At 43.1% G+C, this 24533-nt stretch overlaps 1 protein-coding gene across 2 annotated transcripts in view; it reads right to left on the reverse strand.

Annotated features, from left to right (window-relative positions):
• LOC144607049 (scaffold attachment factor B1-like) overlaps window positions 1-18199 on the reverse strand; it is a 54622-nt gene extending 36423 nt beyond the window's left edge. The window contains exons 1-8 of one of the 2 annotated variants that reach the window (XM_078423612.1): window positions 17977-18198; window positions 11227-11311; window positions 10972-11033; window positions 9408-9551; window positions 8010-8066; window positions 4083-4110; window positions 1662-2115; window positions 1141-1184 (exon numbers count right to left, since the gene is read on the reverse strand). In XM_078423612.1, the coding sequence (XP_078279738.1) occupies window positions 1141-1184; window positions 1662-2115; window positions 4083-4110; window positions 8010-8066; window positions 9408-9551; window positions 10972-11033; window positions 11227-11311; window positions 17977-18129 (1027 nt within the window). In that variant the 5' untranslated portion in view covers window positions 18130-18198. Of the gene's footprint in view, window positions 1-1140; window positions 1185-1661; window positions 2116-4082; window positions 4111-8009; window positions 8067-9407; window positions 9552-10971; window positions 11034-11226; window positions 11312-17976 lie in introns of both variants that reach the window. The other variant, XM_078423610.1, reaches the window with a different exon arrangement.
• Between the last annotated feature and the right edge of the window lie 6334 nt (window positions 18200-24533).

The following is a 24533-nucleotide window of genomic DNA, read 5'->3' on the forward strand; positions in this document are numbered from 1 at the left end:
CATTTTAAGAGTCGGTATAGAGATAGAGGAGTTCACTGTTCGAATCCCAGAGTTTGTAATCATGAAGTTAAAGGGATGTTCTCATGATAACTGGCTTGAAACATTAAGTGTTTCTTCTCACTGATGCTGCCTGGCCTGAGGAGTGATTCCACACTTTGTTACTACATAAATGTAGTGATGCGTAAGCTCACGAATAATTTAAATGTATAATAGACGGGGTTAGTTAGACTGGTCGGCGCAGACATGGTTGGCCGAGGGCCTGTCCTATGCTGTTGTTCTAAGTTCTGTCCTTTATTTCGATCAATGTTTGAGTTTGAGGCACTTCTCGTTGTTTTGAGTTGTAGATGGACCGGCCCGTTTGGAAACGGACTCCAAGCTCTAGGCTCCCGAGCCAGGGAAACATCCTCCACGCATCTTGTTGAGCCAAAACGCGGATGAGATTGTATTATTTGGATTTGCATTAGTGGCCGATTACAACAAAACTAAACTGTAATTTCTAAAACATGCAAAATGTTTCACCATTTCCTTTATTTTCCCACAAATCCAAAAAGTAAAGGATGATCTACACCGATCAGCCAAAACATTAAGTCCCAATGAGCCAAAACATTATGACCACCTGCCTAATATGCTGTTGGTCCTCCGTGTGCAGCCCATACGCAGCAGGGTACAATGCACTGTGTATTATGACCCATTCCTCCTGTGACCACCATTAAAATTTTCTGTGACTTGTGCCACAGTAGACCTTCTGTCGGTTCGGACCAAACGGGATAGCCTTTGTTGCCCTCGCGCATCGAAAAGCCTTGGGCGCCCAACACCCTGTCGCCGGTTTGTGCTTTGTCCGTCCTCGGACCAGTCGGTAGGTACTCGCCACTACTGACTGGGATCACCCCACAAGCCTTGCCGTTTCAGAGATGCTCTGACCCAGTCGTCTGGCCATAACAATTCACTCGGGTCTTTACTCCTGCCCATTTCTCCTGCATCCAACACATCAACTTGAAGAACTGACTGTTCACTTGCTGCCTAATATATTCCACCCCTTGACAGGTGCCATTGTAACAAGATAATCAATGTTATTCACTTCACCTGTCAGTGGTCATAATGTTTTGGCTGATCGGTGTATATCTGCAGTACATGACTTACCTTTTACACCTGCCACATTCTTAATATTTTTTCCATCGTCAGAGCTAAAGACACAAAGATGCATTTCATGAGACTTTCAGAAATACATTTAAATGTTCTTAAAAGAAAACATTATCACTTCCAACTAGATAAATTCTCCAATACCTACCCAAGAATTACAGCTATCATTAGCTGCATGTCACTGTGAACACTTATAATTATGTTTGCAGAGATGAACATCAAAGATGTTTTGGACCCAGCTACAAATAGATCTGTACAAGAATTGCCTCAATTACACTTTGATACCACCAGCGAAGAACACAGAGAGCAAATCCCTACTTACAAACTCTGCAGGATGGAGGAAAGTGGAAAAAGTAAACAAATGCAGCCTCCAATGATTCAGGGAAGAGATTAGCAAGAGTTTTTAAAATTAAAATAAAATCTGTTCAAAAATTACCAGCAGTGGGTTTGCCAATTCACAAGTTTACTGGAATCATCTTAGCATGATTGAAAATCTGATCTTGAACTAAGAAACAACAAACCTCTTCTGATCACTGCCCTCTACAATCGAAGGTTCTTTCTTTTCAGCTTTGTTAGAACCTTCGTCTTCTGGTCTCCTTGGACTGGTTTTATATCCCTCGGGTCTTGGCAGTGGTTCCGTTCCCGTTCTCGTAGTCTCTCCCTCTTCTGCTTCAGGCTTCGGCTGGTAGCATTCCATTTTACCTTCAATCATGTCCATCTTCTCAGCATCAACCCGTTCGTCATTGGGTTGTGCACATTCAGTCTCCATCTTGGGTCCTTCCGGATACATTTCACTACCCTCGTCCAACGTAATTTTGTCCTCCACTTGAAGCAAGGTTCTATCTTCCTTTTCCATACAGCTGGCATCCACATCAATCATATATTGCATCAATACCCGAGGGTCTTCAGGGGGCTTCTCCTCTGTAGGAACTGAACTACAAGCCTCCCCCGAATTCTCAGCTACATTCTCTTTTTCTATGGGATTAATGGAATAAATAGCACAAGGTTTAATTGTAGCATATATAACAAAAATACATGAGGAGTTAGTATACTCCCCTACCCATTGGCAGATTGGAAAACTGAGGGAACATAAAAAGTACTGTCAGCATATGACTTTCTCACTAGTATACTTATGATCAAAGTATACTTAGGACCATAGCTCAAAATTAGCATTTCCTATTAACAAAAATCAAATGCCGGAATTGTGACTCGGATACATACTAGTTCTTTAAACTTAAAATTGAATTCAAAAGATGTCATTTTAGTTCTTAAAACTTCTCCTTAATACAATGGACTATTTAAGGTTTATTAGTTTCAACTTTGCTTTTCTTTGTTTCTTAGAAGCCCAGGTTAATATATTTGTGCACAAAACTCCAGTATTTTGTCTCATTACAAGACATCAATACGATTTCAAATCATTGTATTTTCTCATGCAAAGTACCACTGTCTCACCTGTGAATAATCGGCTAGTTATTAAGTTAATTTGTTTGGGAAGATACAAGAAACAATGGTACTTATTTGACAATTTTTCTGCATTTCTGAAAAGTACAACTTGGAATACTTGTTCAAATCAACAGATGTATCTTTAGTCTAACCATACCAGTGGTTTCTTTCCTCAACACTAAATGGTCTCCCCCTCTGCAATTTTGTGAAGACATTAGCGAGAATGAGATTCCAAAAATATGAAGTTGGTAGGTAATTGGTTACTGTAAATTGTCCTAGATTGTAAATGAGTGATAAAATTGGAGAGGGCTGGTTGATAGGAATATAGAGAGAATAAAATGTAGTAAGGTAGGATCAGGGTGCTTGATAGTGCAAAGTAGGTGGTTGAAGGTACTATATTTATCACTGTAATAATTCATCAATTTCATTACCTCCTCTGAACCTTTACCAATAATTTTATTATTTCTACCCTACTTGAGTTCAATTACCCTAATTATTTGCTGCCTCTCAATAATAGCTAAATCTAAGGAATGTAACTGCCTTTTCGAATAAGTTTCTCTATACTGATATCAGCATCTCAAGCTCCAGCAATCAACTGTGAGCCACAGCCACTGTTGAGTTGCAGTTACTGTAAATATCATGTTCTCACTAGTTACTTTCAGCTTCTACACGCTACAGACACACAATCATCTGTCCTACTACTCCAATCTTTAACTGTGCTATCAATTGGCTCTTTATCCGTGTAAACTATTAATTTGTCTTCTCAATAATTTAGTTTCAAGATACTTGCTTTAGTTAAAAAAGATGCAGCAAATTACAACTTTGAATAAACTCCTTTAAAATGAAGAAAAGAAAACTATAAACTCACCAGCCAGGTTATCTCAGATTTATCATCAGGTTGAAAATAACTGAATATAAAGGTATTTTTTATTCCATTTACTTTAAATATAATGAATTAAACAACATCGTGTGCTGTAAATTTCTATGATTGTATGCACTATCAACATGGTATGGTGACATGACTAAGCAATTGATCACAGATTTCAGACATCGAATGAACTGGGCAAAGGATGGACCTGCTAAAAAACCTCCATTTGACTCGGTGCAGAACAGATTGATTCTCATAGCAACATTCCCACCGATAACAACTTAGCTCAGAAGCCAAGAGTAGATTTTACTTCAGATGATTCAGACTTATAATTCAAAAAGTCAACATTTCATCAGATAATGTCAAAACACTACCATTCCAAGCCTATTTTCTGTCAAAGTTTGCATCATCTTTCAGTATTAAATTGACCAAGTCAGCTAAAACAAAGTAAGTGGACAGTTTTCGCCTCAGTTTTCCATTCTTCCTGTAGCTGTGCTGTTGTCCAATAATCATTGCCACAAAATGCTTCCATGTTTGGGCATTTTCTGAGAAAAATGAGGGGAGTTACTACCAGGGAGAGAGGGATGAAAGAGCCTAAGTGTTTTGACTATAAGTTGATCTTCAACAGTACCTGGTTCTTCCAGTATTGCTTCAATTTCCTAAAAGGAAAAAAATGCAATAATATTAGAAATCGCAGCACTCTCTGTGGCACCCATATCATGACACCCACAGCAGTTCTTCCCATTTTAAAACCAGCCATTGAAAATGTAACAATTCAAGGAAAATAAATTAGAAGTTGATGGCTCGCCATATACCAATGTGGGAATAAACTTCAAAATCTATAGAACTCAGTTGAAGATATATTTTTTCTATTTTCATATTGACTGCCCCGGCAGATGAAACGCAAATGGATATTCAAATTGTGCACATCTCTAAATATACGAGTTCAGAACCCTGACGTTCAAGACTCTTACAATCTATGATTTTACTTTCACAGTCTTCCCTATATTCAGAACATCCCCAAAGATGATCTCCCAATTCCTCAATAACATAGGTCTTACATTAGGACCAATATAAAAAATCACATCAAGATTGCAAGCATTGTCTTTTATTCCAAGTCAACATTTCAACAATAATTTCAAAGATGATGCATTGCAAAAGATGATAAATTTGCAGTTATTTCCAGCTTGATTGGATCCCATCAGCCGTGGCCATTGAATCTTGGCAAGAAAATGATAGCTTTAGAACTTGTCAATACTGTGATTCAAGGGTTAAGAGCATCGATTTCATGAGCTTGGCTTCTACTCAAGAGAATGGAAATGGAGAGCTGATCTGATGGAAGTAATTAAATCAATACAGAGAAGCTATCTCTGCTGATGGGGAAAAACAGTGATACTGATGATCCACTATCCGACTATGTGGACACCCAATTATTCATTGCCTGGCTCACTGGGTGATGTCCCTTGCATCCCTTTCAATTCAATGGGACCCCGGATCCTACACTCCCATTTCCTGCACATCCTATAAATTACCGGGGTCAACGGAAAGTTATATTATGTAAGAGTCATACAACAATAAAGCAGGAAAACAGGTTCTTTGGCTCACCTTTTTCATGCTGCCAAAGTCAGAATTTGGCCCATTTGCCGCGAAACCTTTTCTATCCATATATCTGTTCAAATCTATCTATCTATATCAATATATCTATCTATATATATCTATATACTAAAACTCTCGTTTGTTATCTTGTTTGTGGCTGAACTTCAGCCAAAATGGTACGCAATAGCGTGACAATTTTAGGCCCACCTTACTCACCATTGTCACTTTAGTGATAATGCAAGTAGCTTTATTGAAATCGGTGTTATATTTTTTAAGTTATTCACATTTTTAAGTTTAAAAGGAGGGGAGGGGGAGGGGGAAAGGGGAGAGAAGACGGGGGGGGGGGGGGGGGGTTGAGGCGAAAGGAGGAGGACAGGGTGCTGCACCAATGCAGGAGAGGTTTGGGCCCAACGGGTCCACTTGGTCTAGTATATTACTAAAACTCTGGGGTCGTTTGTGGTCGAAAATAGTTTGGGGCGTTACTCATCCAAAACGGTACATGATAGCACCACAATTTTATACCCATCTTACTCACTATTCCCCCGTGCATGGTGTAGGCCCACTTTACTTAATTTTACAAAACAATTTACATTATAAACTTTAATAAATGCGCTCCTCCCCCCCCCCACCCCGCAGGAGGACCGGCACCCATCCCGGCATGACCCGCGCATGATCTGCCTCCCACAATGCAGTGTGTGGCCGAGGCGACAGCACAGGGTCCAACAAGATGGCCATCGCCCGCCGCTCCCCGCCGAGCTGCAGGAGAGGCATCACCTTTCACGCCCCCGGACCCGCAGGAGAAATAGGGCCGAGGTCAGTGCCTTCTCCCTGTCCACTCTCGCCCACCCACGGCCGCGGGACACACTCCCCACCCGCCAACAGGTCCATGCCGTCGCCACTGTTTCCCGCCGCAGATTGCAGCCGAGCTGCAGGACACGCTTTTGCTCCGCAGGAGAAACGGGGACGATGTCAGTGCTTGCCAGCCCATGGCCACGGTCTAACAGGAGGGCCGCTCGCCGCCCATAAGCGCTACACGCACAGGAAGGTGGCTTTCGCCGCAAACGATTCCACGGATCGGTAGGCCCGTTTATGTTGAGAGGGGATGGGGTGGAGGAGTGGGGGTGGAGGCAGTGAAGGGGATTGGGTGGGTAGGGGTGGGGATGGCAGAATCGGGGGAGGGGTGGAGGGAGGAGAGGGTGTTGCACCAATGCAAGAGAGGTTTGGGCCCAACGGGTCCATTTGGTCTAGTGGGGGGTGGGGTGCGGTGGGGGAGGGGGGCACTGGAGGGAGAGTGGGGGGAAAGGGTGGCACTGGAGGGGAGGAAGTGGGGGAGGGGGGATGGGGAGAGGAGTGGGTGAGGGGAGGGGGTGTGGAGGGAGGGAGTAGGGGTGGGGAGGAATGGGGTGGGGGGAGTGGATGGGGTGTAGGGGAGGGAGTGGGTTAGGGGGGGATGGAGTGGGCAAGTTCTATACCAATACAGAAGCTTTGGGTCCACGGCTCGCTCTGGCTGCAGCGCTGGCACCATGGGGCTGAGGTGAGTGGCAACCTCTCCCATTCTCTGTCCCCCTTCTACGAGGAATGGGCCCAACGGGTCCACTTGATCTGGTATATTATGAAAACTCCATTTGATTGTGTCTATGTTTATGTGTGTACCATGCCCTCTACACAGCCAAAATGGCACACGACAGCATGACAATTTTAGGCCCACCCTACTCATCATTCCCCCGTGGTCTGAATAAACCCACTTCTGTTACTTTAAAAAAACAATTTACCTAATAAACTTTAATAAATGCCCCCCCCCCCCCCCCCCGGGAGGACCAGCGAGAGGACCGGCACCTGTCTCGGCATGCCCCGTGCCTGACCGTTCTCCCGTGGTAAAGCACGCAGCAGAGGATCCACAAGATGGCCGTCCCGCCGATCGCAGCAGAAATGCAGGAGAGGCTTTGGCTCCACGTCCGGCCCGCAGGAGAAATGGGGCCGAGGTCCGTGCCTTCTCACTGCCCACTCTCGCCCACCTACGGCCCCGGAGACACTCCCCGCCCGGCCAATGGGTCCATGCCTCTGCAGGAGATGCTTCGGCTCCACGCCCGGCCCGCAGGAGAAACGGGGCCGAGGATACTGTTTTTTCCCTACCCCCCCTTGCCCGCACTCCCCGCCCAGCAACGGGTTGACGGTTGGGCCGAGGGAGGGGATGGGGGGGATGTGGGGTAGGGGTGAGGGGGAAGAGGGAGAGGAGGAGAGGGGGGGAGAGAGAGAGGGGGCAGGGGGGGGGGAAGGATGCTGCACCAATGCAGGAGAGGTTTGGACCCAACAGGTCCACTTGGTCTAGTATCTTTTAAAAGTCGTAATTGTATCCATTTCTGTAGCTCCTTCTGGCAGCTCATTCCAGATATGGTTTTCCCCGAGTAAAAAGGTTCCCCTTAAGTTCCTCTTAAATATCCCCCCCCCTTTCACCTAAGAGAGTGAGTGGTCTTTGCCTTATAGCTTTAGAATTCTCTACCCGTAGGAAAAGAACAAGTGTCTAACATCTAAAAAGGTGTGTATAAAGTGTGGGATATTAATATGACTAACATCCAATGGTCTGGATCAATCAACCACTCCGGCACCAAAGTTCCAAGCATGCCAGATTACCGGAGTTTTAACTGTTCCTTGTAGCCATTCTGAATGTCTTACTCCTGAATTGAATCTTTGCCTTATGGTCACAGGCACCTCCGCTATTTTATATCCAGGTATTATACCACCAGAGGTTTCCAGGTGTACTGGAAACGTTATTGTTTTACTGTGAAACAGGTTAAAAAAATGCCTGAATTATATTTCAGTATTAATAGCAGTATCTTTCAGCCCAAAAGATCTGATCATCCAAGAATACCAGTTGATTGGAGTTTTACTGTACATTCAATTTGGAAAATGCATTTAATTTCTATGGCACAACTCAAAATTATGGAATGAAATGTAATCTTACTTCATTAACTTGCTTTGGTTCTCCCTCTGCAAGATATTCTGTTGTCTCTTTTGGTTCCTCAAACAGAAAATATTCAAATTAATAGAAGAACATGCAAACAATTTACAATACAAATCCTGGCTTAATTTATTTCCTTAATCAAAAAATAGAATCAAAGATTTGTGTCATGCCTGAAGTCATTGCAAGGAATACAGACCTCAAGGCAGTTATCGTGAGATTTATTAAAAATTAGCAAATACTTCAATTAGATCTCAATCTATATATTATAGCTTTTAAGGGTCATAAGTGATAGGAGTAGAATTAGGCCATTTTGGCCTATCAAGTCTACTCCACTATTCAATCATGACTGATCTATCTCCCTCCTAACCCCATTCTCCTGCCTTCCCATAACCTCCAACACCTGTACTAATCAAGAATCTATCTATCTCTACCTTAAAAATATCCACTCACAGCCTCAACAGCCGTCTGTGGCAAAGAATTCCACAGATTCACCACCCTCAGACTAAAGAAATTTCTCCTCATCTCCTTCCTAAAAGAATGTCCTTTAATTCTGAGGTGATGACCTATAGTCCTAGACTCTCCCACTAGTGGAAACATCCTCTCCACATCCACTCTATCCAAGCCTTTCACTATTTTGGACCTTTCAATGAGGTCCCCCCTTAATTTTCTAAACTCCAGCGAGTACAGGCCCAGTGCCGACAAACGCTCATCATAGGTTAACCTACATCCAATGATCCTGGGATCATTCTTATAAACCTCCTCCAGACCCTTTCCAGAGCCAGCATATCCTTCCTCAGATATGGTGCCTAAAATTGCTCACAATATTCCAAATGCAGCCTTATCAGCACCTTAAAGAGCCTGAGCATTAAATCCCTGTTTTTGTATATAAGCCCTCTCGAAATAAATGCTAGAATCGAGTTTGCTTTCTTTACTACCGATTTGACTCGCAGATTAATTTTTGGAGTCCTGCACCAGCACTGCACCTCCGATTTCTGGATTCTCTCCCCGTTTAGAAAATAGTCTACGCCTTTATTCCTACTACCAAAATGCATGACACCACACTTTGCTACACTATATTCCATTTGCCACCTCCCTCCCAACCTGTCCAAGTCCTTCAGCAGAGAAGGGAGGCAGACAGCTCAAAAATTTAAAGGAACAAAGTACTTTTTAAAAATTTTGCTTTTTTCGTACCTCAGGGAATATCGCAGCTGATGAAATGAGAGGAGTCAGTACTATTGTGTAAATGCTTTTGAAGTCCTTGTACAGAAAGCAAGAAGGAGTGCATTGTTTAGGAGGAGGAGTGCATTAGCAGCTCCTTCTCTCCCATTCCTCTCTCCTCACCACCCCACCATTTCTCTCTTCACAGCAGTTATCACAAGCCATTTACTATCTCCTTACTTTATCAACTGACGTGAAGTCCGAAATACATCCAATGGCTTTGTCTAGAACAGCTTCCGTCTCTCCACCATCAGCGTACTCCATTTCAGACACATTCATTGCTTCGATATCATGAACTTGGTCAACAAAAGCTTCAATATCCTCCTGTGACAAAGAAAAATAAGCTAACTATATTCTCAAATGCTGGAATATACACTGTAATTTAGACGGACGAGAAGGGATCTTATTGAACATAAGATTATTAAGGGATCTGACACGCTAGAGGCAGGAAACATGTTCCCGATGTTGGGGGAAGTCCAGAACCAGGGGCCACAGTTTAAGAATAAGGGGTAGGCCATTTAGAGCGGAGATGAGGAAAAACTTTTTCACTCAGAGTTGCAAATCTGTGGAATTCTCTGCCTCAGAAGGCAGTGGAGGCCAATTCTCTGGATGCTTTCAAGAGTCAGATAGAGCTCTTAATGATAGCGCAGTCAGGGGGTATGGGGAGAGGGCAGGAAAGGGGTACTGGTTGTGAATGATCAGCCATGATCACAGTTCCCTCCAAACCAATCTCTTTGACTAAATCGTTGGTTAACCTTGATAAAAATATTTTACAGAAATAGCCCAGAAAAAGAGAATCAATGAATGGCATATGTTAATTACAAAACTGGTCATAGTTGAAATCAGAAAAATGTTGAAGAACAGGAGAAATTTAAAAGTACACAATAGGAAGTTTAAAACAGAAATTGCTGGAAATACTCAGATCAGGCCACAGCTCCGTGCAAAGTATTTCATCTGCCATATTTTCATCTATTCAGTGGGACAGACTTTCTACCTGGGTCTGCAACTAGATTATAACTGCACAGTTCCAGAGTGTGGGTCATAGCAAGGCCTTCTGCACAGCAAAGACATTTGTGCTGAAAGAGTTCTTAGCAGCATCATACATCTTCCTCATCTCCCATCTTCAAAGCTCAGAAATCTGCTCATTAAGCCAGGCCTCAAAGCTAAAACTTGCCTATTTAATTAACAAAAGAGGTTAGTTCCCAAAGAAACCTTTGTTATGCAAAAACAAATATACAGCAGGGGGTACCAGTTGCCATGGAAGATAAGAAAAAATGTCAGTGACTAGTAAATCTCTTCCGAGTAAGAAAGAGTAAATCAAAAGCAAACCCACTTGTTCAGATAATCTTAGAAGTATGTCATTCGTGGAATTACTACTTTTGCCAGATGGGAGAGCACAGGTGCTTATTTCACTTTCCATTGTAAACAGCTTGTTTATTTCAGATTCCACCCAATAGCTCAATCAGTAAAATTTGAAAATATCAGAGGTCGAAAGATTCTTGATAAACTACAGTTGAAGCATACCACGAACTGGTGGGAATTCAGAGACGAGGCTATAATCAGCTCGGCCTGTTGATTGGCAAAGCAGGTCTGTAGGGTCATGAGGCCTACTCCTGCTCCTACAACTGTCAATGTACTCAGAGCCCTTTGGCCCACCCTGTCCGTGCTACTTTCTACTCTATTCCCACTTGTATCCTATCACGACTTTCCTATATAAACCATTCAATGCTATAAAATAATTCACCTGCTTTCCAGCAAAATCCTCTTCTGCAGAGTCTTCAGTCTCACCATCCTCAATTCTGTGCCCTAGTAGACAAAGGCAAATGGACATTGTATTTTTATTTTCCAAGATAAAATGTCACTAATTGGGACTGGGTAGTGTACTATTTGGTGACTGCTGCCAGATAGCTTAGCTCAAATGTATCATCCCAGTTTCAATTCAACATGTGAACAAAGTAAAAACTTTACCATCTAAACCAGAGAAGTTTGTTTTACGTACCTTTACCAATCCTCTTTGATATTCTGTTTGGGATGTCTGGAGTGATTGAAATTTCATCAGGGTTTCCTCCTTCATCTTTTATTACCTAAAGAAAGAAGTCAAAAATGTATTGTGGTACCAATAATAGTTAGCTACAATTCATAATGATTATAGGTACATTCTTAAATTTGTCACAGGAAGTAAAATTAGCCGAACAAATTTTTTAAACGAAAAAAGGAATTGAGGGTTAAGAAGAAACCTGAATAATGCATTAAGTAGTTAAGATAAAAATTAACAAAATTAGTAATGACCAGTGTTGGAAAATGTTCTGAGACTGAAATGAATTGAGTTTTGGAAAAAAATAGATTTGGGTTTTTATTTAAGGCAAACTGAGTTTCATTCAGAAAATTATAAAATATCAGAAATATGGAACAAATGGAGCAATGGAATCACCCATCATATCCATGCTTATCAAGTTATTTAGTCTATTTCCATTTCCATCTCCAGGCTGAGTACATTAAGTCTTGAACCAATACTTCATAAACATGTTTGTCTCCAACACCTTCAGGCAGCTGACTTCCAGAATCCCTCAACTCGCTGGGTAGAACAAAATATAGAGAATTCCTTTCTAATCCTCCATTAATTACCTGCAATTTGTCTCTTTGTTACTGACCACGAGTAAGGCAAACAAGTCCTTCTTTGCCTTTTATTAACATTTCCCTTATACTCATTTTCTGTAAAGAAAATAGATCCAGCCTTATCCATCAATTGAAATTCTTCTGCCGTGATGACATTCACAAATCTCCTCTGCACCTTCACTTATATTATTACATTTCCTATAGTGTGATTAAAACTGTATGCAAAACTCCAAATGAATGTTAATCAGTTTGCAATGCTGTTAACAAACTGTGGGTGTAAAGGTTCTCTGTTCTTGGTTCTTATTGAAACATATAAAATTCTTAAGGGGTTAGAGAGGCTAGATGCGGGAAGATTGTTCCCGATGTTGGGGAAGTCCAGAACCAGGGGTCACAGCTTAAGGATAAGAGGGAAGTCTTTTAGGACCGAGATGAGAAAACATTTCTTCACACAGAGAGTGGTGAGTCTGTGGAATTCTCTGCCACAGAAGGTAGTTGAGGCCAGTTCATTGGCTATATTTAAGAGGGAGTTAGATGTGGCCCTTGTGGCTAAAGGGATCAGGGGGTATGGAGAGAAGGCAGGTACAGGTTACTGAGCTGGATGATCAGCTATGATCATATTGAATGGCGGTGCAGGCTCGAAGGGCCGAATGGCCTACTCCTGCACCTATTTTCTATTTTTCTATGTTTCTTACAAATCAAGAAAGGCAAGTCTCAGCAAGCTGTTGCAACTGAAACACTGCTCCTTCATTCAAATCTAAACTGACATATAGCATGAACAGTAAAGGAGCAAACATCAAGTTCTGCAGACTATTGCACAGCCAGTTGCAAAGACTCACATAAATCATTACCTTTTTGCTTTCAACGAACAAATTAACTCTGGAACCAATGACTATGTCCTCGGGTATCCCATGGATTTTTACTCTTCTGATCATTGTGCCTCATGGATCTCATCAAACATCTTGCCAAAATCCATCAAATCCAAAAAATCTTGAAATGCTTAATTGTTAGTATGACATGACCTTCCTGTTAAGACACGCTGCCTGCCCTTGCTTAAACTGTATTTTTCCAAATAACTCAATTCCTACGCAAATATCAGCTTGAAAGCTCCATTTTTACTCAGTTCTTTTTCAAAAATTGTACCTTTTTAATGTTTATTTTAGTTTTCCAACAAAATGCCTGAAGCTGAATGAGAACTGGAAAATTGGGATGCTATCCACACCCCATAATATTTCCTCTTCAGTTTATAATATCCAATAATTGTAACATTTTCTCCTTAACTTCAAATGTACTTTTCATCCCTCCATTTTAACCAAATAGCTTGATAGCAATGGCAGTAACAAGGGTGATGGAGCACTCACGACTTTCAAAACTTGTCTTCATTGTTCAGCTATATAACTTATAAAGTCAACATTTGGTGGCTACTTGCAAGAGCCCTTAACAAAATGTCTTGCCCAAACACTTGAAAGAACATCACATAATCAATTGGTTAATATAGTACTCATGGCATTAAAAGTTACATAAACTGCAGGAAAATTTGGTAATGAGTAGAAAACAAGAGTGGTAGTGTTGTGTAGGAAGGAACTGCAGATGCTGATTTAAACCTAAGATAGACAAAAAAAGCTGGAGTAACTCAGTGGGACAGGCAGCATCTCTGGAGAGAAGGAATGGGTGAATTTTCGGGTTGAGACCCTTCTTAAGACTGGTTAGACATAAGAGAAACGAGATATCTAGACGATAATGTAGAGAGATAAAGAACAATGAATAAAATATATGCAAAAAAGTAATGAGTAATGATGATAAAGGAAACAGGCCATTGTTAGATGAAAATGAGAAGCTAGTGTGACTTGGGTGGGGGAGGGATAGCGAGAGGATGCCGGGGCTACCTGAAATGAGAGAAATCAATATTCATACCACTGGGCTGTAAGCAGCCCGAGCAAAATATGAGATGCTGTTCCTCCAATTTGCGTTTAGCCTCACTCTGACAATGGAGGAGACCTAGGACAGAAGGATCTGTGTGGGAATGGGAAGGATAATTAATTTAACAACCGGGAGATCAGGTAGGTTATGGGGTGTGAGCGAAGGTGTTCAGCGAAACGATCGCCTAGTATACGTTTGGTCTTGCCGATGTACGAGTCCACATCTTGAACGGATACAGTAGATAAACAGAAACATAACCCTGGTTCTCGCTCCCCAATCACCACTTCACACCTAGACTGGAAAGTCTAGGTGTGCAAAGACTGGACCCTACCCCACCCACACCTCCCCAATCACCACATCACACCTACTCACAGCCTGACTCCAGCCTGCAAAGGATGGCCCCTTCCCCCTCCACCCCATCTGCAATCACCACTTCGCACCCACTTAGTCTGACTGCAGTCTGCAAAGACTGGGCCCTCGTCCAGTACCCACACCTTCTTTGCTGCCCAACGTCAGTATGGCCACTTCTCTATCTCCAACAATAGAAATTGAGGAGGTGGAGAGGCTATTCAGAAGACAGAAAAGCCGGAAATCTCCAGGACCGGACAATGTTTCCCCCTCTACCCTCAAGCTCTGTGCAATTTGGGTGCCTGTTTAGTGCTTTTATTGTTGGACTGTGGGTGATTGAATTAACATTTTGTTCAAGATGGCCGCGCCGTTGTGTTTGGCTGCCTGCCACTGTATGTTTCTTTTTTTCCTAGTCAGATGTGCAGCACTTTGGTCAACGTGGGTTGTTTTTAAATGTGCTATACAAATAAATTGACTTGACTTGACTTGACACAGACATTTTCAACCATTCCCTGTAAACCTGTACTGTCCCTGTCTGCTTCAAAGTCTCCACTATTGTCTCTGCACCCAATAAGACATGGATCACTGGTCTTAATGACTACAGGCCTGTCGCACTGACCTCTGTAGTCATGAAGACCTTGGAAAGACTTGTGCTGGCCCAGCTGAAAAATATCATAAACCCCCTGCTGGACACTCTGCAGTTTGCATACTGGGCCAAAAGATCGGTGGATGACGCAGTCAACCTAGGCCTGCACTTCATCCTCCAGCACCTAGGGGAGCAATGCAAGGATCTCGTTTTGTTGATTTTAGTTCAGCATTTAACACCATTGTGCCAGAGCTACTACACTACAAACTCTCCCAGTTGACTGTGCCTGAACCCCTCTATCAGTCGATCATCAACTTCCTGACAGACAGGAAATAGCATGCGAGGCTCGGAAAGCACATCTCTGACCCACAGACCCACAGACCCTCACCATAGGAGCACCGCAGGGTTGCGCACTCTCCCCTCTGCTTTACTCTCTCTACACCAACAACTGCACCTCCAGAGACTTCCCTGTCAAGCTTCTCAAATTTGCGGATGACACGACCCTTATTGGACTGAGTCTGCCTAGACAGGAAGTGACACACCTGGCATCCTGGTGCCTTCGTAACAACCTGGAGCTCAATGCACTTAGGCCAGTGGAATTGATAGTAGACTTTAGGAAAGCTCCCCCTCCCATCCCCCCACTCACCATCAACAACACCACAGTCACATCTGTGGAGTCATTTAAGTTCCTTGGAACCATCATCTCCAAGTACCTTAAATGGGGGGCCACCATCGACTCCACACTCAAAATAGACCAACAGAGGATGTACTTCCTGCGGCAGCTGAGGAAACACAAATGATGGTCCAATTCTATACTGCCATTGTAGTGTCTGTCCTCACCTTCTCCATCATGGTCTGGTTTAGCTCCGCCACCAAGCACGACATCTGGAGGCTACATCGAAACGTTTGATCAGCTGAGAATGTTGTTGGCTGCAACCTTCCCCCCATTGACGAACTGTACACTGCAAGGGCCAGGAAGCGAGTAGGCAAGATCATCTCTGACCCCTCTCATCCTGGCCACAAACTCTTGGTGAAGCACTTCCCTCTAGAAGGTGACTGGACTGTCAAAGCCACCATAGCCAGACATAAAAGCAGCTTTTTTTTCCACGGGTAGTAGCTCTACTCAATAACCAACAGTCTGTAACCTCTTTTAACTCTGGTTTATTTCATTCACATGTTTAATCTATAATATTTTATTCTTAATGTTTTAATGGTTATGCTTTATTTTTAATTGTTTACTGTTTGTTCGTGTTGTTACTTGCGAGTGGAGCACCAAGGCCATACCATACTTGTATGTGTACATACTTGGCCAATAAACTTATTCAATTCAATAGATGAGGTTGGTATCGATAGATCAGTGGATGAGTGCTGTTTGCTATTCCAACTGAAAATATGCATGTTATTCCTCATGAAAATTCCTCATAGTATTGGGAAAGCTGATCTTTTTTGTGTAATGGCCTGACAATAGGTGCAGGAGTAGGCCATTCGGCCCTTCGAGCCAGCACCGCCATTTAATGTAATCATGACTGATCATCCACAATCAGTACCCCGTTCCTGCCCTCTCCCCATGCCCCCTGACTCCACTATCATTAAGAGCTCTAACTCTTGAAAGCACACAAAGAATTGGCCTCCACTACCTTCTGAGGCAGAGAATTCCACAGATTTACAACTCTCTGAGTGAAAAGGTCTTTCCTCATCTCCGTTCTAAATGGCCTACCCCTTATTCTTAAACTGTGGCCCATGGTTCTGGACTCCCCTAATATTGGGAACATGTTTCCTGCCTCTAGAGTGTCCAATCCCTTAATAATCTTGTATGTTTCAATAAGATAATAATAATAATAATACATTTAATTTATATAGCGCTTTTCAAGAAACTCAAAGACGCTTTACAGAGCAAACAAGACATAAAAACAAACAAACAAAAGATTTATCCAGACGGAGAAGCGGCGAACAAATAGCGCCAGCGTCCTCTCACGTCAGGGTCCGGCACACAAGACACATGAGATCCCCTCATCCGTCTAAATTCCAGTGTATACAAGCCCAGTCGCTCCAGTCTTTCAACATACGACAGTCCTGCCATTCCGGGAATTAACCTAGTGAACCTACGCTGCACTCCCTCAATAGCAAGAATGTCCTTCCTTAAATTTGGAGACCAAAACTGCACACAGTTGGATTTGCATAATTTTAGACCTTGCATATTATACATTCTTTGAAATGTTGTAAATATGTCAACAACTTCAAGAGGACAATGAATGGAGAAATAATCATATGCTAAGCAGATGAGATTATAAGATTATACAAACAAAGCACAAGGTGATACACTACATTGAATGAGGGGAAATACTAATTATGTTACTAATTATTATTCATCTGGATCATCAGAGTAAGAAACAAATTTCACAGCTGCAAGTGGGGAATTAAATTGAACAGACCCAGGAAGACATATTAGCAATGGTGATGACTGAATTGTCATGAAATCCTATTTTATTCACTAAAAGGCTTCAGTCCAGGAAATCCTGCCTTGGCGCATTCATAACTCCAGCAACATTGGTCTAGAAAGTAATTCAGTTTTACCAAACCGCTACATGGTTTGCAAGAACCTATCTCACTGCTTACAGGTACACTGACAAGAAAGGTTGAGAGGGATATGGGTCAAACACATGATAATAATGATCTGCCCGTTTTGTTCCTCACCTGACATATGTTCAAGATCGAAGAGTAGACTTCCAGCATAGCCCATCCATCTCTGTTCAGTCTTTCTTACTCTGCTCTAATATTATAATCATTTCCTAATGCATTACTATCCATTATTGCTACAAGAAGGAATCGCAGTTGCTGCTTTATACCAGAGGGGTCCTGACCCGGAACATCATCTATCCATTTTCTCCAGAGATGCTGTTTGACCCGCTGACTTACTCATTTTATGTTAATCCATTGTACCCTGGAACAAGCTATTAGGGCTGGTGGTGGAGTTAGACGCAATCGTGTAAGAGGCTTTTAGATAGGCACATTGATATAGAGGAAATGGAGGGATTTGGATCAAAGATCAGTTTACGTTGGCATCATGTTTGGCATGGACATTGTTGGCTGGAGGGCCTGTTCCCGCCGCGCTGTTCCATGTTCTGCACTTCCTACTCACCCTCTCCCACCAGCACCCACCCCACCCCTCCACCAGCTCCTGTGCCACCCCGCACCCCTCATCAGCCCCCATGTCGCCCGTAGCCTCTATCCATTCCCACTCGTTTTGGTCCTCTCCTTGACCTTGCGACCTCAGCCCCTCACCTGCCGCAGCCGTTCAATCAGAACGCTTTTGTTGCCACTGGTATCAAGGCTTCTTCTCTTCAGCTCTGCTTTTAAATCCACCACCCTGAGTTCGGTAATCATCCGCTGACCTTCCTCAACGGCAGGGACTGCCATCCCGCTGTCCTCCGCCATAGTCGCTCACTCTCAAAAACAGCGCGACTTAAGATGGCGTTCCCTCGCCGCCACTGGCGCGCATGCGCTGGTCCGACCGGCCGGCTGCCTCACTGCGCTTGCGCAAATGCTGCTGAGTTACTCCAGCACCTTTACATCTTGTTTATAAAGATAGACGAAGGGGGCCGACCCGAAACGTCTATGTGCCCCAGACCTGCTGAGTTATTCCAGCACTTTGTGTGCGTGACTCAAGATTCCAGGATCTACGATTCCTCGTGTCACCATCTATTCAACGAAACGATCCTATCGGGTCGATGACCTTTCGAATGCGAACTGTGCTGGTGAATATGAACGACCCCCGCTTTCTCCCACTCTGCCACCAATCTGGATGCATACTTCGACGTAAATTCTGATCAAATTGTTTAAAACCGTTAATTTTATTTTTCTCTCCACTGGTTGCAAGACGTTAATGTTGTTCCACGATTCACTGTGGCATTCCTATACCCAACCATCATGTAAGAAACGAACAAACTACTTGGGGTGGCAATTCGGCCCTCTGAGCCCACTGCGCCATTTGGATATGATCAATGGTTCAATTATGTTTTATTGTCACGTGTACCCAAATCATCATATCATATATATACAGCCGGAAACAGGCCTTTTCGGCCCTCCATGTCCGTGCCGCCCAGTATACTATGATTATTTTTATTTTTTGCCTACATCTCAGTGACAATCCTTCAATACATTAGGCACAACCATACCAAGTATAAGTTGAAGACAGGAGATCACACTGAATCAGTACACAATCTTCACCACGTTTTATGCACCATCCTGTACCTTACAAACCTGAAATTTTAGAAAAATGGTAAAGTCTTAACTCGGCCACAAAGTCCCATTGTCTTGGCAATATACAAAAAAGTAACAATGATAAAGGAAACAGGCCAGTTGTTAGCTGTTTGTTAGATGAGAAAGAAGCTGGTGCGACTTGGGTGGGGGAGTGATAGAGTGATAACTTTTTTACATATCTTTCATTCATTGTTCTATATCTCTCTACATCATCGTCTTTATCTCTCGTTCCCCTTTCCCATGGCTTTCAGTCTGATGAAGGGTCTCAACCCGAAACGTCATCCATTCCTTCTCTCCAGAGATGCTGCCTGTCCCGTTGAATGACTCCAGCTTTTTGTGTCTATCTTCAGTTGAAACCAGCATCTGCAAATTCCTTCCTACACATTTTGTCTGTAGGAACTGATCCTGATTGCAGTACTAGAACACTGGCATCGATTCGATAATGTGGAGAATTTACCAGGGATATCCTTAAAAAGCAGGACAAATGCATCCCAAACAGTTACCACTCCATTAGCCAACTCTCGATCATCAGCAGAGTGATGCAAGGAATAATTGAGTGTTATCAAATGACACTTGCTTAGGAGCAACCTGCTCACAGAACAGTTTGGGTTCCTCCAAAGTCACTCAGCTCCTGACCTCTTTACAGCCTTGGTCCAAACATGGACAGAAGAGCAAAACTCCAGTGTCATGTTCTTGGAATGACCAACTTCACCAATGACCTTCCTTTATTTGCAAAGTCAGAAGTAGGGATGTTTATTGATGACCGCATAATATTCAGGACCACGTGATTCCTCAGATAATGAAGCAGTCCACGTCCAAATGTAGCAAGCCTGGAAAGTATCTTGGCCTGGGCTGAAGGTGGTACGTAACGTTTGTGCCACTCCAGTTGAGGTAATGCCGATATCCAACAGGAGAAAATCCAGATAATACTCTGATATTCAATGGCATTACCATCACTGAATCCCGCAAAATCAATATCCTGGGGATTTCCATTTACCAAAAATTGAACTGGAGTGGCCATATACACAATGTGATACAAGTGTAGAGGCTAGGAATTCTGCTGCAATAACTCACTCGCTAACTCCCCAAAAGCCTGTCCATCTACAAGGCTCACGTCAGGAGTGTGATGGAATACTTACCACTTGCCTGGGTAAGTGCAGCTTCCACAACACTCAAGAAGCTCAATACCATTCAGAATATTGGAATAGGTGCATAGTACGACATGTGTAGGAAAGAACTAAATTCTGGTTTAAATCGAAGGTAGACACAAAATGCTGGAGTAGAAGTCTGAAGAAGACCCGAAATGTCACCCATTCCTTCTCTTCAGAGATGCCTCCAGTCCCCGTTGAGCTACTCCAGCATTTGGGCAAGCACCCCGTTCCATTTACCACTAATACACAGGAACAGTGGTTACTGTACCATTGGCAAGATGCACTGCAAACAACTCACTCACTGAGAGACTCCACAGACAGCACCTTCCAACCCCATGACTTTCATCTGTTAGGACACATTAAGGAAAAGCATGGGGACACCACTACCTACATGTTGCCCTCCAAGCCATGCACGATCCCAACTTGAAAAATATATCGCTATTCTTTCACTGTTGCTGGTTCAAAATCCTGAAACATCTTCCCCAACGGCATTGTTGGTACACCAATATCTCAAGGACTATGACAGTTCAAGGAGGCTGCTCACCACCACCTGCTCAAGGGCAATTAGGAGTGGGCAATTAAATGTCAACTCAGCTTGTGAAGCCCACATTCCTTGAATGTGTAAAAAAATCCAATGTCCTAGAAAAACTGCAATGAAGGTACAAGCACTCTGGATGAACAGCTATCTAGCATAACCTTTAATGTATCTGTTGGTTTTGCCACAATTGCTCCATTTGGCAGCAAGTCCCTTTGGTAATCCAATCTGAATGTAAACGCTTCTTTTGAATTTCTGTTTATTTTTGATAATAGTACAAAGTGAATACACAGAAAACTGCAAGCGTCGAATAGGTCAAGAGGACATATTATTGGCAACAATGCTGAATACAAGATTCAACTGTCAGCTCCTTATGCCAGTTTACCCACTAAACAAAAATCAGATTAATTTCTGGTTTCTGGAAGGACAGATTGCATTTTGCGATGATCTTTGGCAAAGATTCTCCTAGAGCATCACCCCTACATTGAATCAGTCTTCAAGTGCAGAGCATATTGTACATAAATGCTTTGATGATAATTAGAGCCAGGATTTTGCCATAAGTGCCTTTTCATGCTTTTTTTGATGATTGCAGCACGATAATGCCCTTTTCACGATCGAATGCCTAAATCGGTCTTTTTTGCCGTGTTAACATAAATTACAAGAATATTTCCACCACTGGGGCGAAACAGGGGGCGCCACTGTTGGTCGTTCATTCGTGGGTAGTGGACGAGACCCCAGTCTTTTGCAGTCAGGCTGCAAGTGGGTGTTAAGTGGTGATTGGAGAGGGGTGGGTGGGGAAGGGTCCAGTCTTTTCAAACTGGAGTCAGGCTGTGAGTTGATATGAAGTGTTGGGTGGGGAGGGGGGGTAGGGGGTACCATGGTTAAGTTTCTGTTTATCGAACCTGCAGTAGAACTCGTTCAGGTTGTTGGTCAGCTGACGATTGTCCAAGGAGCCTTGTCTCTTGTAGCTAGTGATTTCTTGCAAGCCCTTCCAAACTGAAGAGGAGTCATTTGCTGAGAACTTGCTCCTCAGCTTCTCAGAGTACCTTTCCTTGGCAGCTCTGATTCCTCTTCTCAGCTTGTACTTGGCCTGCCTGTAGAGGTCTGCATTCCTGCTCCTGTAGGATTTACCCCTGCAAGCGTCAAAATGCCTAGTCAAGTCAATGCCTTGTAAAAAAATGAATGATTTAGTGAGAGTGTACGGGAGTGATATATTTTCTACAGACAACTGTGTGCTGTTTTGAAAAGCATGTGAGAAAGCAGTGAATCATGAGAAGAAATATTTAATGTCCCAGCATGTACAAATAGCTAAACACAAGTCGGCGGCAGAGAAACTGAAGGTGGGAAATACGCAAGCTTGTCTCTCACTACATTTACTGCTGGCTCCAGTCACAAATCTGAGTTTTCGAGTGATCTGTGCAAGGCATTCATTGATGCTGGAATTCCACTGTGGAAATTGGAAAACAAATCTCTGAGTTTTTTTAGAGAAATACACAGAGGAACATATACCGAGCGAGTCATCATTATGGAAAAATTATGTTGACAGCAACTTCAACATTATTGTGCAGAAAATTAAGAGATGAAGTTGCATGCAACAAAATATGGATCTCAATAGACGAGAAAAACGATGCAATGGGGAGATATGTTGCTAATATGGTCATCGGTACTGGAGGCAGGTCAACCATCAAAGCAGTATTTGTTGACATCGGAAGTATTGGAGAAGTCAAACAGCTCAACTATTGCTCAGTTGTTTACATCTTCACTTGCTGTACTTTGGCCAGAAGGTATAAAACACGAGAATGTTCTTCTGTTTGTGACTGATGCAGCTCCGTACATGAAAAAAGCTGCTCATGCTCAAAAAGTTGCATTTGACACGCTTAGCTCACGGACGCCATAGAATTACCAGGCACATACGTAGCTTGTTTTCAAATGTCGATCGCCTAGTCTCGGCTGTACTCTATTATGCTGCAAATTTTGAAAAGATAAAAGAAATTGTCAACTGTTTTGAAGAAGAATCTGCTGCAGTCAGGATCGTCAGTGAAGTTATGCAGAAAAAGTCCCTCCACCGCGATCTTGTGTTTATTGCTTCCAATTGTGCAAACTTCCCACAAGCTATCGCTTCCCTTGAGAAATGTGGCGAAGCATTAGTGAATAACTTGCAGGTTTTCAACAAAGTAATGGACGATATTCGTAAAGTACCTGGCGATGTAGGTAAAGACATACAAGGAAAATGTGAGAATGATTTTAGGTAACAAAGATCTTGAAGAAATACAAAACATAACTAAAGTTCTCAAAGGTAGTTCTTATGCACAAGATATCGACATGAATATAGAGTCTGTAGCTTGTTTCGGGTATGCACCAGTGACCTCAGCTGGGGTAGAAAGAAGTTTTTCACAACTGAAGCATATTCTGTCTGACAGACGGCTTGTTTTAACACTAGATAATTTGAAAAATATGCTGGTAATTATGTGCAACCAGGCAACTTTGGTCATTTAATCTAGTATACCTTTATATTATCATTTTAAACCATATTTTGGTAGTGGAAATACATGCCTTTTTTTTGTCAATAAATGCCTTTTTTGTAATTTTATTGTGCCTATTTGACTGCCTATTTCAGAGATTTTTAGCGCCTAAACATCCTGGCTCTAATGATAATCATCAAAAATAAATAGAAATTCAAAAGAAACTTATTTGCACGTAACACTTCAAAAAAGCGAAAAATGAGCAAATGTAAGTAATATTTAATCATGGTAACATCCAATAGCCCCGTTAAATTGCAGGCATCGAAATAATCAAGTCCCAGATTATCAGAATTTTATTGTTGAGGGGGTCACATTTGTTTCCCTTGAAACAACAGGAAAAATTCCAGAATCTACCAGGCCAGTTAGGATAATCGAGAGCTAACAACAAAGCGCTACAGCACCTGCAGGATCGGTGCCGGCGTGATACGGGAGCACCAGTAAGAGCGGGAGCGGCCATTTTAAGAGGGGCTGAGAGGATGAAGTGCTGCTGTTTAGGTCTGAGTGTTGGCATTGGCGAAAGTTTAGGTTTTGACACAGGACAAGGGCAGCTGGCACATGTTATCAACATCTGCAAGTTCACTTCCAAGTTACACAACAAACTTGGATACATGTCATCAGTACTTCATTGTCACTGCGTCCAAGTCCTGGAAATCCCTCAACACCTAGAACATCTTCACCAGAAAAGATTAAAGTGGACCAAGAAACAGACCCCCACCACGTCCCCAAAGGCAATCCGTGATGGGCAAAATTGTTGGCCGGTGCAGAGCCGAAAAGACAAATTTTAAAAGTGACCTAGACTGAACGTTGCTCTCTTCAAGACCGGCTGGATGAACCTGCTGAAGTGCAACTAGCTTATCTACTCCCTCCCCTTTCGTCAACCTCCAGCTCACGCAGCCGTCCAACACCATCTTCTTCCTCGGTAAAGGCTGCCATGAAGCTTCCTATCAACATCTCAGCTGCGTCCTCTGCCCCCACGAGGTTATTATTCAAACCAGCAGCCAACATCCCCACCCTACACTGCGGAGGGAGAGATACAGATTGGCCAAGACCACTGCCCTCAGGAGTTGGGCCAAGTTCCCGAGGCCTGACCGCCATGGACCTTTGTGTGTGGCAGCACTTCTGCCTTTGGAGCTGCGTACATGAGCGGCCACCTCATCGCCCAATGGAAGCCCGTTGCTAGGACAATGACGATTACAGCAGGAAAAGGACGTTTGTTCGGGGAAGAACGCCTTTGTTACCGGAAGCTGCCTGGCGGCGGGTTGATTGACGGCTCGGCCAGCCAAACAGATGCTGGCGTCGGCGCAGAGCGCGTGACGCTCTGCCAATGAGCGGAGACATGGAGCTGCGGGGGCGGCATCATCGCGCAGCCGA

This window comes from Rhinoraja longicauda, chromosome 28, assembly GCF_053455715.1.
Source record: "Rhinoraja longicauda isolate Sanriku21f chromosome 28, sRhiLon1.1, whole genome shotgun sequence".
Classification (NCBI taxonomy): Eukaryota; Metazoa; Chordata; class Chondrichthyes; order Rajiformes; family Arhynchobatidae; genus Rhinoraja; species Rhinoraja longicauda.